Source organism: Anomalospiza imberbis, chromosome 20, assembly GCF_031753505.1.
Source record: "Anomalospiza imberbis isolate Cuckoo-Finch-1a 21T00152 chromosome 20, ASM3175350v1, whole genome shotgun sequence".
NCBI lineage: Eukaryota > Metazoa > Chordata > Aves > Passeriformes > Viduidae > Anomalospiza > Anomalospiza imberbis.
Window position 1 is genome coordinate 940069 of NC_089700.1, and position 19262 is coordinate 959330.

The window sequence follows — 19262 nt, forward strand, 5'->3', positions numbered from 1 at the left end:
TCATCTCGAATGTTGTGTGAAGTTTGGGGCACCACAACGTAGGAAAGCCATGAAACCATTAAGGAAAGCCATGAATCCATTAGAAAGCATCCAAAGGAGGCCAGGAAGAAAGTGAATGGCCTTGAGAGGAAGAGGAGCAGCTGAGGGCACTTGGAATGTTCAGCTGGAGGAGACTGAGGGGGGACACATCATGGTTCCATCGTCCTCAGGAGGGGCAGAGGAGGGGCAGACACTGATCTCTGCTCTGTGTGACAGGGACAGGACCCAGGGAACAGCTGGAGCTGGGCCAGGGCAGGCTCAGGCTGGAGATCAGGAAAGGTTTTTCCCCAGAGGGTGCTGGCACTGCCCAGGCTGCCCAGGGAATGGGCACAGCCTGAGGCTGCCAGAGCTCCAGGAGCCTTTGGACAGGCTGGGATTGTTGGGGTGTCTGTGCAGAGCCAGGGGCTGGGCTGAATGGTCCCTGGGGGTCCCTTCCAGCTCAGGACATTCCATGATTCTGTGATGCCCTGAGCGTCCTCACCTGGGTCCATCCACACCCTGCCCATGGAGCCCATTTCAGCCCAGCCTCCTGCAGGTACCTTTGTTCCCACTCTGTCTCCTGGCTGCACCTCCACTGCAGCTTTGTTTTCATCTGCTCCTGACTGAGATTTTTGGGTAGAGCTTGGATGGAATTTCTCCCTTTTCCAGACTGTCACCAGCACTCAGCTCTGCTCACGGAGTTCAGAGCCTGCAGGACCCTTGGGGACAGCTCTCCCTGCTCTGAGACCATCTTGGGCACAGCTTTGGTCATTCCCACCATGGAGCAGATCCCCCTCTGTCCTCCTGAGCTGACATTTCAGCCTGGAATCTCTCCTGCTGGCTCAGTGCCACCATGAGGAGCAGTAGCATGGGTTGGGGATGAGCTTGGCTTCCCTGCTGGAATTTCCAGGAGCTGATGCTGCAGCCAGGAGCAGGATGTGGAGGTGGGATGGAGGAGGCCTCCTTGGCTGGCTGAGCACATCCATGCCCTCACACTGCTGCTGAAGCCCAGCTGCAGCCTGGGCATCTCTGAGAGCCCAAAGCCTGGTTTGTGCCTCCCCTGGCCCAGGGGCTGCAGCTCTGAGTCAGGGCAGCCCTGCCATTCCCCAGGGCAGCTCCGCCATTCCAGAGCAGCTCTCTGCCATTCCCCAGGGCAGCTCCGCCATTCCAGGGCAGCTCTGCCATTCTGGAGCAGCCTTGCCATTCCCCAGGGCAGCTCTGCCATTCCAGAGCAGCCCTGCCATTCCAGAGCAGCTCTCTGCCATTCCCCAGGGCAGCTCCGCCATTCCAGGGCAGCTCTGCCATTCTGGAGCAGCCTTGCCATTCCCCAGGGCAGCTCTGCCATTCCAGAGCAGCCCTGCCATTCCAGAGCAGCTCTCTGCCATTCCCCAGGGCAGCTCCGCCATTCCAGAGCAGCTCTCTGCCATTCCAGAGCAGCTCTGCCATTCCCCAGGGCAGCTCTCTGCCATTCCAGAGCAGCTCTCTGCCATTCCAGAGCAGCTCTGCCATTCCCCAGGGCAGCTCCGCCATTCCAGGGCAGCTCTGCCATTCCAGAGCAGCTCTGCCATTCCCCAGAGCAGCTCTCTGCCATTCCAGAGCAGCTCTCTGCCATTCCCCAGGTCAGCTCTGCCATTCCAGAGCAGCTCTCTGCCATTCCAGAGCAGCTCTCTGCCATTCCACGCTGATTTCCCTGCTATCCAGGCTGGCCATGCTCACAAACACCTGCTGCAGCCTGGCTTAGAGCCAGGCCTGCTGGGTTTGGACCTAAACCCTGTTCCTCTTTGGTTCTTCTGCTCGTGCTTCATTCCTGGCTGGGGCTTTGAGGACAGGAGCCTCTCGCTCTGCACAAACTGGTGCTTCCATCTTCACAGCAGAAGCATTTCCAGGGAATTTGCTGCAGCACACGGCAATTATGTGACGGAAGTTGGGTGAAAGGGAGCAGGAATAATTTACAAGTTCTGCCAACAAATCTCATTCGTTTTTGTTGTTGTTTTTTTCTTCCCCATACCTTGGCAAGACTCTTTCCTGTTTTTCTTTCATTCCATGGCAAATGCACAATAGGAACAGGAGGTCAATCACTTGGAATTGTTAATTTATAATTTTTCTGACATTGCCAGTCGCTTTTTCTAAAGACTATGAGCAGTGTGTGAAGCTCTTGTTGGGTAACAGACATAATTGGATGATTTCTAAATTTCCAAGAACTTTGAGGTAGTCAGCACACTCCTTCCCTAATATCCTGTGGCTCTGTTTTTGTGCTAATAAACTGAATTGTTTAAGTCAAATTGACCCCAGAACTGCCACCCTGCAGATTTTGGGAACAGGATATAAAGGCAAAAAATAGCAGCTGGAATGGAAGATTATGTGAAAGAATCCCAGTATGTCAAAAATAGCATTTTTGTCCAAATCCTTCCAGCAAAGCTAAGAGGATCAGCCCAGGTCAGGAGAAGGAATAAGAAATGTTTGTTACAGATCCAGGAGGTCAGATAAAGCATGGCTTGGTGAACAGGGAAAATATGCCTGTAAAAGTAAAAATGTGTGAACTTTCAGCTGGGTGGGGATGAAAAAGGTGGCTACAGGGAGGGAAAAAAGCAAGTTTGAGTGAAATTCTGCTGAAGTTGACACCTCTTTTTCTCTGCCAAAATGGTCCATTCTGGTTTGGGTCAGGAAGAAGTTTAGGAGAAGCAGAAGCAGTTTGGATTTGGTGATTTCAGATATAGAGGAATTGTTCACTTAATTTTTTTTTTTACCAGATCATTTATTTTGCATGGGAAGCTCTCCAGTGGGAAGAGTGGAGAGCTGAGCCCAGCCCTGGGCTGGGAACAACCAAGGCAGCAGGGTCTGGAGATTCCTGGATAAACCCCAATTCCAGCCCAGCTCCAGGCTCTGTCCATGCTCCTCTTCCCAGGTCTCCCAGGCACAGTCTGTGTCCCGTGGTTCTTGACCATGTGGAAATTGCAATTTGCAGTCCCAAGGCTCAGCTTTGGTGCAGCAGGGGGCAGAAGCTGGGATGGGGTGCCTGGAGGCAGCTCCCTGCTCCTTTGGAAGGAAGGGCTTGAGCCAAGGCTTTTCCCTGCAGTGGAGTCACCTCCCAGCTCCCAGCGTGTCTTCTGGGGCTTTGATCCCCACTGATCCTCTCTGAACGTGGAGAATCCCCAATTTCCTGCCTGTTTTTCCCTGTGGGATGAGATGTGTGAGCTCTGCTCTGCCCTAGGGATGCTCAGGCATTTCCTGGGCTGGAGCTGGAGCAGCTCCTGAGCTCTGAGCGCTGAAGCTCCGGCCCTGCTCTCTGCTGGACCCTCGGGCACAGGTGCCCTCCTCCCCCTCGAATGGCTGCACCCAGAGTGGCTCAGAGCTGCCCAGGGCCACCTCCTCCTCCCTGCAGGCACCGCTGGGCTCCGGGGGCCTCGCCCCTTCTGGGCAGATCTTCCTTGCTTTTGTCGACTGCCAGGAAATGAGGAGGTTCTCCCCTGCCCCCATCGTTTGTCAGGTTTGGGTTTTCTGTGCTGGATTAAAGCCACAGAGGGATTTGGGACTGAGTCAAGATGAACTTCGGGTTCTGCAAAGACCATCAGAGAGTGAGGAGATCATTTGTATGATCCATTAATGCATCACTGGATGGGCTGGAGGTGGCTGGGGGGCTTTGCTTCTCCTTTGCTTGATGTGAGCTGTGCTTGTGCGTCTCAAGAATATCCTGTACACTCCTGTGTGTCCCAGCTACAGCCTCACCTTTACCTATTGCCCAGCCCAAATCCCACCTGGAAAAACCAGGGAGCATCCAAGGCACCATTCTGGGGTGGAGAGGAGTGCTCATGGAACTGCCCCTCCATCCCCACAGGAACAGAGCCACAGGCAACCTTCCCACATTCTGCCCAAGTGCCAAGGGCCTTCTCTCAGCCTGTTCCTCGAGTGAGAGGGCAGCTCAGGCATTCAGGATTAAATCCTACCATGGAAGTGCCTGCAAGCCCTGTTGGACATCTTGGAAGTGACTGAGTGACCTGCTAATGGAAGTGTTTTGGGACAAAGGGTACCATGATCCACTGTCTCCCTCCCCTCCTCTCTGCACTTCCCCAACCCTCTCTCGTATCTGTGACCCTCTCCACCATCCTCTGCTTTTCCTGGAAAGAAAAATGAGATGTGAAAGGAAAGAGGCACTGGGGGAATGTGGGAATGCAGCTGTCTCAGCATCAGTCCAAGCTGTGGTTCGAGGGAGCCCTGAGCCCCAGCCAGCCCTGCCCAGTACCTGCTCCCAGCCCCTTCTCCAGAGGTGAAGTCTGGAGCAGCTGCTCATTTCCATTTAAGCTGTGGGGTTTGGGCTATTAATAAGCCTGGAAAATAACCACATGTTCCCTGAATTATGTAACAGATGTTAAATTCCCTGAGATGAAGAGGTGTCAGCCTGATGGAAGAAGTGATGTGAGGACCTTTCTTTTCCCTTGGAGCTGTGTTTCTCTGCTTCTGAGCAGAACTGATTATCAGAGAAAAGAAAGCGGTGTCACCCCCGGTTTGGACTAGCGCCACCTTTGCTCCGTGCCCGTGTTTGTGCTCCTCCTGCCTCGCCTCAGCAGCACATTTCGGTGCCAAGTGTCACCCGAGTGCCGCGGCGGGATGTGCCGCGGTGAGCGCGGCTCCGTGAGTCACCATCGGCGCTGGCTCCTTCCTTTGGCAGAGAGCGAGAAGGAGCAGAGGGAACCCAGGGCCAGGAGCTCGCAGTGCCGGGCCAGCGAGGGGGCTGGGCGGAGAATGCCTTCCCAATTAACCCTTTCAGGGACACAGCGGCCACCGAAGTGTTCACAGCCTCGCTGGGGTGCTGTGAGATAGGCTGAAGTGAGGACAGAGGAGGTGTCTTAGGGAGGGGGTTAAAAAGGGTCTCATTTAGTCTTCTCTTTGATAATTTTTATTTTTAGGGTTGTTGTTCCTGATCTTCCTCTCTCCCAGAATGAGCACTCCTGGGGAAAGGTCCTCAGCAGTTCAGGGTGGTGTTTACCCACGGTGGATCTCTTCCTAAAATCCCTGCCGGGGCACTTGGCATAAATATTGAGGCCACACCTCGAGGATGAGGCACCTCCAGTCCTGCGTCCTGTTCTGGGCTGCTCCAAGGAAGACCCTGAGGGGCTGAAGCATGTCCAGGGAAGGGAACGGAGCTGGGAAGGGGCTGGAGCCCCAGGAGCAGCTGAGGCAGCTGGAAAGGGGCTCAGCCTGGAGAAAAGGAGGCTCAGGGGGGACCTTGTGGCTCTGCACAGCTCCTGACAGGAGGGGACAGCTGGGGGGTCGGGCTCTGCTTCAGGGAACAGGGACAGGAGGAGAGGGAACGGCCTCAGGCTGGGCCAGGGCAGGCTGAGGGTGGACATCAGCAGGAATTTCCCTGTGGAAAGCCTGGTCAGGCACTGGAAGGGGCTGCCCAGGGAGATTTGGGGTTCCCATCCCTGGAGGTGCCCAGGGAAGGGCTGGAGGTGGCACACAGCACTCTGGGCTGGGGACAAGGCGGGGATGGGGCACAGCTGGGACTTCATCCTGGAGATCTTTTCCAAGCTCAGTGATCCTGGGATTGGAAGATGGAAGGGAGCTGTCAGCAGCTGCACGGAGCAGCTGAGCATTGCTTTGGGAGAGCCGTGTCTGGGTGGGGATTGGAGACCCGGGCCCAGAGGTGCCACATTCTCTGTGGGTGGAGAAAACACAGCGAGATGAAACCAGAGGCACGGGAGACTCCAGGAGGAGCTGCTCCCTCCCAGGGTGACTCTGCTCAGATTTCATTTCTGATCTGCTCCAGCATCTCCTGTTTCTCACCCGCTGGCAGGACAGCAGCAAGCCCCTGTTCGAGCACCGGGAACGCTCGGGATCGCGTCTCAGGCACAGCCAGGGCCCGGGACAAGTCCTGAGCATGGGGACAGGTCCTGCTGCGGCTGTGGCTGTGCCTGTGGCCGGGTTCCACCACCGCCACCGTTAACGATGCTGCAGGGAAGGGCAGCATCCTGGATGGAATCCTCCTGGATTCCTCCCTCTTTTTTCACATCCTGCACGAGGCAGGGACAGAAATGAAGGAAGCGACTTCCTGCTAGGTGTGGAATTCAGCAGGATTTAGGATGTGCAGGGAATCTCCTGAGCACAGATAGTTCGCCTGGACAGGCTGCCACAAGGCTGGATCCCCCAGGCAAAGAGTTGATTGTTAGCCACTCGGCAGTAAAAAAGAAACGTGGGGAGCAGGGAACTGGATTTTGGGTGGTTTCCCCATTTGTGCCCAGTTCCTCTTCCCCTGTCCTTCAGGAGCAGTTGAGAGCTGTGCACTCAGTGTTATTCACTGCTCACCGCTGATTAATGGGCTGCTAATGGCATTACTTATTTCATTATCCAATCTGCAAAATCAGTCATTATCTAGGGAAAGGGAAAGTCCATTTCTTACTGGCATTAAGTGGTTGGCTGGCGGGGTCAAGTGCAAGGTTCACATTTAGGAAGAGGTGCAAGAAGAAAATTTCTTCTCGGGAAGTAAATTTGCACTGAAAGTCATCTCCAAGTTTGTATTAGTAAAGAGTGGAGCTAAGATATCAGAGGAGACGTTGCAAATCACAGAGATAAAAGAGGTAGCCCCATACATAAGGACTGTATCAAGAAGATGCTCTCAGGCAGCTGGGATAACAGTGCTGGTAGTAATTATAATTATAATTATAATTATAATTATAATTATAATTATAATTATAATTAATAATAATACACCTTGGAGGGCTGGGTCAGAGCTCAGGTGCTTGAGGTGTTGTGCAATTGCAGGCAAAGAAATTATTGCTTTCAATTCACCTTCCACAAAACGGGAGAGCGAGGCCAGCTGGCGAGTGACAGATGGGCAGGGGACAGCAGGGAGGGGACAGCAGGGAGGGGACAGTCGGGGCGCGGCCCGGGGCCCGGCAGGACCGCGCCTGGCCCGGAGCCGGTGTCAGGAAGGATAACGAGGGGCATGTGTGGGCCACCCGGGGGCACCGGGGCCAGCAATAAATAAATAAAGTGTCTGTCACAGCATAGTGAGGATCAGAGATTCATGGAATATCCTGAGCGGGGAGGATCCGCAAGGATCGTGAAGTGCAGCTCCTGGCCCTGCACAGGACAGTCCCTAAACCACACCACGTTCAAACGCTCCCTGCCTCACGGGTGATGTCCCTAAAGGAATGGGGACATGTTCCTAAAGGAATGGGGACGGGGCCAGCCAGGTCTGAGCCACGAGGGGCCCTGCCATGGCCACGCTGGCCCGTCCTGGCGCAGAGAGGAAGGAGAGCTGTGCCCACGAGGAGCCCTGGCATGGCCATGCTGAGCCGTGGAAGGGGAAGGGGAGCTGTGGCCGTGGGCTGGGAGTGGCCGCAGGGCGCTGTGGGGGCGGGCAGGAGCTCGGTGACACGGCACAGAGGGTTTGGTCGGGCTTGGAGGGTTTGTGTGTGACGACTGGAGAGGTGACACTCGCTGAGGGGACACCCTGGGGATGGCACCTGGCAATGAAAGGTGCTCGTCTTGTCCCGGCACATCCCGGGAGCGCGGGCTGGGGTCAGCCCTGCCCAGTGCCACCTCCTGGCCCAGAGCTGGGGCCGCTGCAGGGACCCCGAGCGAGGTGCTCCGGGCTGGCCCCGGTGGCAGCGGGCTCCTGGCCAGGGGGCTCATGGAAGCCCATGTGGATGTATGGAGGAACCTTTCCAGCATGTGGCCAGCCCTTCCAAGGAACGCCTGTGGAAGCTGCGGGTGTGAGCTCCCCCAGCCCCGGGCTGCAGCTGGAGCCAGCCCTGTCCCTTCCATCTGCTCTGTGCCAGCTCTGCCCTGCCAGCACACGAGCCCGCGGCTGGTGCCCCGGAGGAGCGGGGCCGTGTCCCGCAGCGCACCGTTCCCATGGCGCTGCGCATTCCCCAAGCCCCGCTTTTATAGGGAACCGAACATCTGTTCCAGATGTGGCCGCTCGGTGCCGGCGCTGCCGCGCTCCTGCCGCTGTCGTCCCGCTCCCCGGCATGAATTATTGAGAGCGGGGGTTTAAATAAATGATAAAGCCTCGCCGTGCGTGCGCTGAAGTTTGTGTCGCTCCTCGCCCGCAGAGTCGCACTCCGGGCTCGCCTGGCCCCATGATGAGCTCGCCCAGCGCCCGGGCCCCGCCGACTCGTCTGCCTGATGGGGCTGATCCAGGAGCCGGCAGAGGGGCAGCCCAAGCATGAAGGTGGCCGCGGGGATGAGTCTCCCGGTGAGAAGGAGGAGCCGCCGCAGCGGAGCAGGCAACCAGAGTTCCCCTCCTGGCAAGTGCTTTTCTTCTCTCCGGGCCCTTCCCGGCGCTGGCTGGGAAGGAGGGAGGGAGGGACGCTCCTGCTCGCGGGGGTGGGCGTGGGGGCACCGCGGGTGCGGGGATTGTCGCGGCGGGGAGGATCCCTGGCTCTGACCCTGGAGCACAGCCCCGCGCCAGGCGCTGCTGAGCGCGGACAAGCCCTGAGCGTCTCCCGGGAGGGCAAAGGGACTCTGGGCTGGAGCCAAAGGTGGGTCCCAAGCGAGCCAGCCCCTCCTTTCCTGCTGCCTCCGAGTGGGAAGTCCGAGTGGAATTTTGGAAGCCTGGTAGCCTTGGAAATTGATTTTTTTTTTTAATTACTTTTCTTTCTTCACCATTTTGAAAAATGGCTTGACTCACAGTTGCATGAGGCTGTGGGGACTCACAGCAGACCATCTGTTTCAGCTGTTAACAGTCATTAATTTTTTTGTAATTTTTGCTACTTTCAAGACACTTTGGGGAAAAAAAATGTTCTGGATGGCATTGGAGGAGTTCAAAGTCACCAACATCTTTTTCTCAGAGAAACAATGTGCCGTGAAAGCAGTTGTTCTAAAAGAAATACATTTTTATTGGCTTTCTAAATGGGGAATTTGTCTCCTGTGCATGCAGGAGGACACAGCGTTTATCTCCTTTTCACCATGTATTTGGCTCATACCTGCACTGCAATCCACAGACTGATCAGGGTTTTTCTGGCTTGAATCTATTGCAGAAAGGCTTTCATTTAGAAAAATACAGGGAGATTTTCTCTTAGGCCACTGCATTTCTGGGCCCAAGCACTCAGTGATTAACTCTGCCGGATTGTCTCCAGTCCTCCTGCTCTGGCGCTGGGAAACGCCTCCCTCCTGGGACAGGTGCTCCCAGCTGATGCCTCGGGGTGGTGGGTAGAGAGCTGGGGCATCTGGCCTGGTAAATAAAGGCACAAACCCATCCTATTGTCACTGTCTCCCCCAGCCTGGGCACATCGACCCTCCTGCCTTGTGTTCCCTGAGCCAGCTCCTCAGGAGGGGCTGTTCCTGAGCCCCCCAGGGAATCCAGCTCTCCTGTGCTTCAGGTGTGCTCCCCACCTGCTCCATCAGGGCCTTCAGCCAGGGCTTGGGCTGCCCCTCTGGGGTTCACCCCAAACCCCTCTGGAGGTTTCCCTGCGGTTCATGGAAAGTTTTAGATGCAACAACAACAACAAAAAAAACCATCCTTGAGCTCTGCATGGAGTGCCAGGACAAAGGGAATGGTTTTAACAGCCAGAGGGCAGGGATAGGTGGGATATTGGGAAGGAATTCCTCCCTGTGAGGGTGGGCAGGCCCTGGCACAGGGTGCCCAGAGCAGCTGTGGATGCCCCTGGATCCCTGGCGGTGTCCAAGGCCAGGCTGGACACTGGGGTTTGGAGCAGCCTGGGACAGTGGGAGGTGTCCCTGCCCATGGCAGGGGTGGCACTGGATGGGCTTTGAGGTCCTTCCAACCCCAGCCAACCCATTCTGGGATTCTCTGATTCCATGATTTAAGGAAATGGAAAGAGAGGGTGCAGTACCTTGGGAACACGAGGTGGGGAGGTGGGGGCAGCTCCTCCAGGGAAGTCCTTTGTGCCACCACAAGGCTGTGGGGTGAAAACAGCAGAACAGAGAGCTCTGGCTCATGGTTGAGCAGCTTTGGCTCCTGTGTCTGTGTCAGGAGGGAAAACATGGCCAGGAGCCTCCAGATCTGCTCTGGGGCTGCTGCTGGTGAATGCAGAGCAGAAGGGCCCTGCCCTGCCGTTGACACCGGGGAGGGGACAGCCAGGGACCGTGGAGCGCTTCCAGCCATCCATTAGCACTGCGGCTCTCAGTGCAATGACACACGTGGCCTGGAAAGGCTCCCTGGAGCTGGCCAAGGAGCCCTGCCCGGGGCTGGCTGGGGGAGCAGGCCCTTGGCACTGCCTCTGGGGTTGTGCTGAGGCTGAGCCTGGTTTGGGGCACCGAGGGACACGTGGGGACAGGGCATGGCACAGGGTGGCAAACCCCAAATAGCTCCGTGGGGCAAAGCAGAGTCCAGAGGATGTGCCCTGAGAGCTCAGCTCAGCTCTGGATGATCCCATATTCCAGGGATGGACTGGAGCCACCTCCTGACCTTTTCCAGGGCATCCCTGGGTGTCTGCTCTCGTTCCTGAGCAGAGGCTGTGCCCCGAGTGCTGGAGGACAGCCAGGATGTGCTCGCCAGCAGAAGGTGCAGGAATTCACATCTGGAGCCTTGGAGACATTTGGGGCCAGCATGGTTTTCATTTGAGGCCTTTCCGTTCTCCATCGACTTAATTAAATTAAAAAAAAAAAATAAAAAGAAAAAACCCAAAAAGCAGGCAGGATTGGTGGTTTTTTTCCCCTTTTTTTCTGATCAGATGCCTGGCTCAGAGTGCTACAGAGCCAATTTTCATTTTGAAATTTCCTTTCATTTTAAAGCTCCCCACAAGAATTTGGAGCTGCAAACCAAAATGAGGAGGTGTCAGACTTCACAAACCAACCCGACCCCAAACCTATTCATTAACTCAAAAAGCATCTTCTGTTTTGTCAATTTTCTGGGAAAAAAAAAACAAAACTTATTTTTTTCAAATAAAAACATTGCTTAAATAAAAAAACCCAACTCAATTAAGCAGAAATACTCCTCATGATTTGCTGCAGTGCAGGGAAATGGGGGGTTGTTCTCAGCTGAGGGCTGCTCTTCCCCTTTGCCCTTCTGCTGCCAGCCTGTGCCATGGGACAGAGAATTTCTGGCCCACAGACAGAGATTTGCAGGTGTGATAAGGATGATTTGAAATCCTGAGGCTCCCATTTATTCCTGATGCCCAAACATTTGTTGGTTTTCCTTGTATCCATCCTCCTCCTCCCTCCAGGAGCTCAGAGGTTGGCGCATCCCGAGAGACATCCAGGGCACAGCCTGACAATCCCTGCCCTCTCCCAGTGCCATGAGGAAGGAGAAAGATCTCTCCCCAGCAGGAAATTTGCCCATTAACACCCCAGACACCAAAGCCTCAATGGAGCTCTTCCCTCAGAACCAGCTCAGATGCCTCTCCCTGATGGGAAGTCTAAAAATAAGCACATTCTCCACAAACAGCTTAAAGATGTTGAAAATGAAAAGCAACAAAGGCTGGAGAATGGATGAGTCACTAAATTACAGGGCTATCTTTCGAAGAGCAAAACAAACCCCACAGAGCCCTCCCAGCTCTGGCTGCTGAAATTCCTCGTGGGTTTGGGGCTGGGCTGGGGCTCTGCCCTTCACAGGCCCTCAGCTGAGTCCCGTGGGCTCTGAAGGGTGAAACCTCACCCAGTTCTGCTCCACTCCGTGCCAGAGCTGCTCTGAGTGACGAGAGAAAAGCCAGCCTGCCCAGCAGCACGAACAGGAGGTGCTGTTCTCTCCCACGTGGGAATTGCTGGGAGTTTTTGGGATAATCCCCCCCCACACGAGCTCCCAGGATGAGGAGCCTTCCTGCAAGGGCTGTAAGCAAGAATTCCTGTCCACAGAGGGTTCCCTGGCCCCAAGGAAGCCACAAGTGTTTGGAGTCTCAGCTGGGAGAAGATCTCTGTGGGTGTCACTGCATGTCTGTGCCTTTAGCTGGGTGAGATAACACAATGAAAGGTCTGGGATCTTCCCCTCGCTCAAGGTCTTCGTTCAAGGAGCTCCACCAGGGTGGACTCTGTTGCAAAGCTGCAGCTTTTTTAGCATTTGCAGATGAGCTTGAATCAAAATGCTGGCATTTGAGGCAGCAGGAAAAGGGCTGGCCTGGTGCCAAAGCTGTGCCTACATCTGATGTTTGCAGCCAGCCCCAGGCTCTGGGAGAGGCTGCAATGAACCCATGGATCCCACAGATGGTGGGGCTGGGGTACCGGTGTGCCTGCCCTGCTGCTGGGGTGTGGGGTGCCCTCCTCGGGGCCTGCAGGGTGTCCCTTCTGCCCAGGAGGAATCCCAGGGTGGATGGAAGGGACTTCAAAGGGATCCAGGACCACCCCTGCCAAGGGGACACCTTCCACTGTCCCAGCGTGCTCCAAGCCCCATCCAACCTGGCCTTGGGCACTTCCAGGGCTGAGACAGCCCCAGCTGCTCTGTGTCAGGGCCTCACCACCCACAGGATGACCCCCAGCACCCTCATCCATCCTTTTTGTGGCTGCAACGGGGGACCAAGGCCGGCAGCCTGGCCCGTGTCCCCAGCCCGCTGCGGCACCGCTGGCTCGCTCCCGGCCCAATGAACCCTTGGATCCATAAATCCATGGCCTGAGCTGGCAGCTCCAACAAAAGCTCTGCCCAAGGATCATCAATCCTGGAGCAGAGCTCGCCCAGCAGTGATTTAATCTCAATATTCCATTCTGAAATGTGCTAATTAAACTCCAGGAGAAAACATCCAGTGCAGAAGCGAGGTGAAGGAAAAGGAAAAATAAAAGTTTCTCCTGGAATAATTAAGCACCATTAAAATATGAAAATCCAAGCTAGGGAGCAATTGTACTCCTTCCCCCAAGTGTTTCACCAGAAATAATGGGGTGGAATTAAGCAATGCCGAAAATGTGGGCTGGGGGTTGGAAAACCCGTCCCACTCGAGAGCCGTGAGGCTGGGAAAGGCTCCTGAGCCCTCCCCGGGGAGGGGACAGGGGGTGTTGCCCAGGACATTCCAAAGTGGAGTGGGCAGAGCCCCCTCTGAGCACTGTGGGGAAGGAAGGATTGCAGGCCTTCCCCTGCAAGGGCCTTCCCGATTTTCTGGGCTTTTCATTCCAGAGGGTCATCCCCAACGGAGCAAAGCTCTTTAATCTCATCGAGGACTTTCTTCTCCGGGGGACCTCGAAGTTTGGCCCTCCAGGCCTCACGTTCGGCTAAAAGGGATCTTTGAAAGCCACACAGCTCTCGCGGAGCCATAGCCTGGCTTGCCCTGCCTCCCCTTGGACACCCAATTTATTGCTGCTGAGTCCACGGTGCCCTCACCTCTCACTGGGCTCCGGACCCCAAACCAAGACCCTGCCTTGCCCCGGTGGCTTTGCTGGGCAGCTCCCCACGAGCTCCCACGGAAGGAGCCTGCCTGGAGTGAACAGCTCCGCGGGGAATTACAGCAGGTGCTGGTCACTCCTTGTGGCAGTGACGGCCCCGCCGTGTCCCCAGGCAGTGACAACAGCCTGCCCTGCTGCCATCACTCGCTGTGTCACGTTAGGATTTTCTCGACTCTGCTCTATCATTTCCAGGAGTGTATTCCAAACATCCCGGGGCTGATTCCCAAGGAAGCCCCATCCTTCTGGAGAGCTCCATCCCAGCTCCCCCCCCAGCCCCAGAAGAAGCTGAAAACCAGAGGGTTTGGAGTGATCAGCTCTGTACTGTAATGAAGAAAAAAGGGAAAAAAGCCATGGGCTGCTCCTATTGATGTGGACACAATCTGGAGATGTTCTGGATCTATTTGGGGATTAAGGAGGACTCGGTCCTTTCAGAATTTTAATTATAAATATATCGTCCTAATAGATTTTCCAGCTACTGCTTTCAGCCATGAAGGTTGGGACCTTTTTGGTTAATGCTTTCCAGAGCTGAAGGAAAGGAAATTACATAAAGGCAGGGAATAACTTTCCCAAATGAGGATGTTTGCCCCCATTTACTCACATTGGCAGCCCAGATGGAGATGAGGGAGCTTGCAGGTGAAAGTTTTCTCATGGATCAAGGGAAAAAAAAATAGGAATGAAAAGTAAAAGGATGGGATTAATCTGCATCTCATTCCAATGGAACAACATTTGGTGCCATCACTTACCTTCCTCTGCTGGTGCTGAGGGCCTTGCTCCTGGAGCAGGTATTATCTTTTCACCGAATGCCAATAATTTCATAAAAATGGTAAAACTCTGGGATGTAGCCCAGCCCTGATGGTTTATAATTCCTGAATCTCCATGTAGGCAATGTCCAGGCAGTGAGAGAGAGGCAGTGGGATGCAGAAATCCCCCACTGGGGCAGGACAGCTGAGCTGGAGCAAAATGAGTTGAATATTGGTGGAGATGGGGGTTATATGGGGTTTATCTGCACAGGGAGCAGAGACCCAAAATCCCTCTGCCCCCAGGTCCTGAGCTGCAGATCATGTTCCTTCTGATCCCAATAAATCCCAGTGTGGGGAACACGGTGACCCACGAGGCTGAAGGGAAGGAGACAGGAAGGATTTTACATCAGAAAAGTACAAGGGAGACAAGATGTGAATTAAACACCTTTGAGCCCTAAAATCAACACTCTGCAGGCTTTGTTTGATGTGCACACGGCTGTGGGAGTGTTGCTGGAGATGACAGGTGTCTCTCCAGGCTGTTTTCCAGATCCAGTTGAGGCAGTTTGAGCTGTGTTGGGCTCCCATCAGAGCCTCTCCTGCAGTCAGCTGCTGTCACTGCACAACATCTCTGCTTGCTTTCAGCCCAAACTGGTTTCAGTCAAACTTCCCCTGCTGGAAGCATCCTGGCCCAGCTGTCCCCAGGGGTCAGGGGCTGTGCTGGTGCCAGGCAGTGATCCAAGAACTGTGTGCCTCAGGAGCATCCAACAGGAGCTGGGGAGCCAAGCGAGCTCCACCGAGTGCTGGTACCAGCTGAAGGTGACTGCAGCAGGGAAAGGGGGGGAGATTTGGCCAGGAGAAGGGCACTCCTGCAGGCACTTCCTCCTTCCCAGGGCAGAAACCCAGGCCCCTTGGATCGCTGATGTGGCTCTGCCAGTGGGGCCAGGCAGGCCGGGCCCTGGCTGCAGGGAGGAGCACAGTTTGTACACACAGAGCACAGGACACACCTGCAGATGTGGATTCTTCTCCTCCACTGCTGCTGGCCAAAAAGTCCAAGACCATTCTGGCCAATATCAGCAATGGTGTGGCCAGCAGGACCAGGGCAGTGAGGGCAGCGATTGCCCCCTGTGCTGGCACTGCTGGGGCACCTCCAGTTCTGGGGGCAGTTTTGGGCCTCTCACAAGACAGATACTGAGGGGCTGAAGTGTGTCCAGGGAAGGGAGGGGAGCTGGGAAGGGGCTGGAGCCCCAGGAGCAGCTGAGGCAGCTGGAAAGGGGCTCAGCCTGGAGAAAAGGAGGCTCAGGGGGGACCCTGTGGCTCTGCACAGCTCCTGACAGGAGGGGACAGCCGGGGGATCGGACTCTGCTCCAGGGAACAGGGACAGGAGGAGAGGGAACGGCCTCAGGCTGGGCCAGGGGAGGCTCAGGGTGGATATTGGGGAAATTCCTCCAAGGAAAGGGTGGTCAGGAACTGGAAGGAGCTGCCCAGGGAGGTGGTGGAGTCCCCGTCCCTAGAGGGATGGACGTGGCACTTGGGGACAGGGGTCAGTGGTGGGCTTGGCAGTGCGGGGGCAATGGCTGGACTTGACCCTGGAGGTCTTTTCCAACCAACGATTCTGTGTTTCTAAAAAAGGAACCGGCGGCTTAACCCCGCTCCCTGCCAAAAGGAGACCTGGAGACGCAACTTCCTGAGGGGCTCGGCCCCACAGGAGCGGGTCCCTCCCGGCGCTGCATTTGTCGGGGCTCTGCCCTTCCCGGGGCTGGGCCCGCGGGGCCGGAGCCGCTCCCTGCGCGCAGCACCCCCGGCTGGGCTGGAGGATGGGGAGGAGGGGGCGGCACGGCGAGGAAGGGGTTAGCGGGGGCCGCGCCGCAGGGCTGGCGGCGGAGGGTGGTCCCTGGCCGGGCCGGGGGAGCGCGGCGCGGCGCGGCGGGGCTCGGGCTGCGCTCGGGGCTGCGGGGGCCATGGGGCGCTGAGCCGGGGCTGCCGCGCCGCGCCGCTCTCCTCCTCCAGCATCGCCTCCTTTCAGTCCATTTCTTCGCTTCTTTGATTTGATTTCATCCCTTGGCTTTTTTTTTTTTTTTTTTTTTTTCTTAATATTATTTTTTTTCTCTCTCTCCGCCATCCCCACCGCCCAGATCTCTGTGTGCCTCCTCCCTCCATCCCCCTCTGAATAACTCGTCTGGGAGCGATCTGGAGGGGCGGGAGGGGACAGTGGAGCCGAGCAAACCTGTGGCGGAGGAGCCGGCTGGTGGAGAGGTGAGTGAGGAGGTGGTGAAGGATGGGGAGCTCGGGCTGCCCCCCGGCCGGGCGGGGACGGAGGGGAGGGCTCGGAGGGAGCCGGCTGCGCGAAGGCAGCGCCCTCCCCTCCCCGGCTCGGGGGCACCGCAGCTCCACCGGGAACCTGTTGGGGCTTCAGCCAACGCTGCCAGCCGGCTCAGACGGGCCGGCAGCCGAGCGATCCCCGCGGGGGGACCTCAGGAGGCCGTGGGGTGCGCGGGGGGGGGATGCTCGGGATGCTCATCCCCTCCCCTCGGTACCCGGATCCGCGGCCGTGCCCCCTTGCCGGCGGTGTGCGCCTGTGGGCGCTCACACGCGTGTTTGTGGAGTTGCCATGGAGCGGCACAACAGCACTTTGGCTGCCCAGAAAACCTTTTTTATTCGTTTTCTGGCCCCTGCTCGTCCGTAGCGGGTGATGTAATGAGAGCTCGGTGTCTATGCGGTGTCCTGCTCTCGAGGAGTCGGACACGGGTGGAGATCCCAGATCCCGGAGCAGAGAGAGCATCCGCCATCTGTTTGAATGGATGGGTCCTTATGAATCTGTCAAACCCAGCAAATGCACTTGACGGAGGAATTCGGCCCCAAACACCTCCTGATGCCGCTGTCGGCAACCAAAATGCTCCCGAGCAGAGTCGCGCCCGACCCCCGCTGCCTGCTCGGAGCCGTGATGAGCCCAGCCCCGGCTAATTTCAGCTGATTCAGTCACCAGGTTCAACACCTGATTTGCAGCGCTCGCCTCTGCTTCCCCGCTCGAGCAGCCCCAGGGCTGCAGCGGGGCGGGCTGAGCCGCCGGGCTGTGCCGGCTCCTGGCCGAGCCGTTCCGCGGTTACTCAGCAGCTCCTCAGACCTTTCCCACCCACCAAGTTTTGCTGTTTTCCGTGGAGCAGCTGCCTCCCCCTTAGCGCCGTGCCGCGCTCCTCCGCGGGGCGCCTGGCGAGCTGTGTCCCCTCCCGGTGGCTTTGGGAGTGCTGGAAGTCCGCGGGATACGGATGGGCTGCGCCGGGAGATGAGAGCGGGACGGGCGCTGCGGTGGGAGCGGCTCCCCGGGCTCTGGGTACCGGAGGAGAGGTGTGTGATCCTGGGTGGCTCCAAGGGCTCGCTGGACTACAGGAGGAGCTTCCCGCAGCCTGGGAAATGGAATTTGCCCGTTGTTGAGCTGTAGAATAGCTGCACAAGGCCGGCACTGGCACAGGACTGGAGCCCAGGGTGCTAGCTAGCATCACGTAGGCAGCTGCCACCGAAATGACACACTTGATTGAAGGCCAAAAGAACCCAATACGTAACTGCTGTGATTAAGCTCCATATGATGCCTCAGAGCAAGTAAAAACCCCTCCTTCATCTCATCTTGCTTGTAACGAGACAGCCGTTGCAGGGATATCATTTGGGTCATGTTGTGGCTTTTGGGGGATTTTGGGGGGGTTGTTTTGGGTCGGTTTTTTTTTGCTTCTGGCTGTATACACCCATGACCTGCAGCAATCCGCACCCCCGCGATGCCCCCTGAGAGCCTGGGGCTGTAGGTGTGCTGCTAGCTGGGAATACAAATTCGAGCAGGTAAGAGCTCCCGATGCTATGTCTTTAGCAGGGAATTTTCCAGCTGGCTTCCCGTGGGTCTCTGCACGTTCCCTTTCCCCTGGAATGCATGTGTGGGACTCTATTCCCGGGAAGGGTTTGATGGGGAAGCTTCATCCTTTCAGTTTTGGGGAGTCTCGGTGGATGCTCGGCTGTTTGCTCCGAGGATGCGCTGGACCTGTAGCCAGATCCTCTCTGCACTGCACCTGTGGCTAAAGGCTGTGCCCGGAGGGGTCTGCACGGCTGGGGCAGAATCCCACCGGGGAGTGAGGGAGCGCAGCCGGGTCCTGCTCGGGGTGAGGCTCCCAGGGGGTGTCAGGGCTGCAGGGCTCTCCCTGGGCAGGGTCTGTCCTGCCGGAGCTGCGTTTTGCTCCTCGATCCCTCGGGAGTGTGCAGAGCTCGCCCGGTTCTCACAGCGCCTTCCCTTGAGTTCTCGGTGGGGCAGGGGTTTGGTCCTGGGAACAGAGGGATTTCAGCGGGGAACAAAAGCGCTTCGGGAGCAGCTCTCTGCCATCGAGCCCCAGGGCAGAACTTGGCTTGCAAGGGGAAAAAACCCCAAACCGAAACAGAGCAAAAGGCACAAAGGGTAATTTAACCCAAATCTCTTTCCTGCCTGCCTCAGCCGTGTGGGGAGCGGGGCTGAGCCTCCTTGTTCCCCCTCCCTGGCTCCATTTCCACGCAGGTTCTGTCCAATCACGGTGTGCTGGAGGGTTCTGCTGATGCAGCCGATCCCTTCCATACCACGGCAGCTCTGTAACTATAGACGGGTTTAGAAACAGCGTTTTGGGGGCTGCTTGTCCGGGCTTCCCTGCCCCAGCCCAGACACATTTCAATGGCCGGTCCCGTGCGGCTCCCTCTGCCTCCCGCAGCGCTGCCCCTGTAAGTTCAAAGCAATGCAACTTTCTCGTCGTATTTCTTTTGAAATGTCCGAATTTCTAAGCAAAATCATGGCTTGACCCGTGCAATGATGGCGCCGTGCATGTTTTGTCTTCCAAAGTTGTGGTAAACTGAGCAAAATGTGCATTGAGAAACTCCTTGGACTAGAAATACCCTCCACCATCATTTTAGATTTGTGCTTATAGAGCTTTTATTGATTTGGGATGAAATATGGCAGGCAATCTATGAGGAGATGCAAATTCAAACAGGCAGAGCCTTTTCAGAAAATGCTGGGAATGTCAGAAGGGTCTGAGAGCATTCATTGTAGCCAGGTGCCTTCCTGAGGTGAACTGAGAGGGTTTTTTAATGTTGTGTAAAAAGACCAAGTCCCCAGCTAATGATGTACTGGGAATTGATCATATGGAGGAGCTTTGCCAGGCTGGGGAGGCTTTAATTGTGTTTTTAACCTGTGAATGTGGTTAGTGTTAAAAGTGTGAGGCAGAAACTCAAGTAAAT

General features: G+C 56.3%; 1 protein-coding gene across 5 annotated transcripts in view; it reads left to right on the forward strand.

Annotated features, from left to right (window-relative positions):
• Positions 1–19262, forward strand: part of CALN1 (calneuron 1) — a 146573-nt gene that overhangs the window by 11379 nt on the left and 115932 nt on the right. For 2 of the 5 annotated variants that reach the window (XM_068210109.1, XM_068210110.1), the window contains exon 2: positions 8076–8274. In XM_068210109.1, the coding sequence (XP_068066210.1) occupies positions 8149–8274 (126 nt within the window). In that variant the 5' untranslated portion in view covers positions 8076–8148. Of the gene's footprint in view, positions 1–8075; positions 8275–15949; positions 16281–17181; positions 17370–17446; positions 17853–19262 lie in introns of those variants that run through there. The other 3 variants (XM_068210112.1, XM_068210111.1, XM_068210113.1) reach the window with 3 other exon arrangements.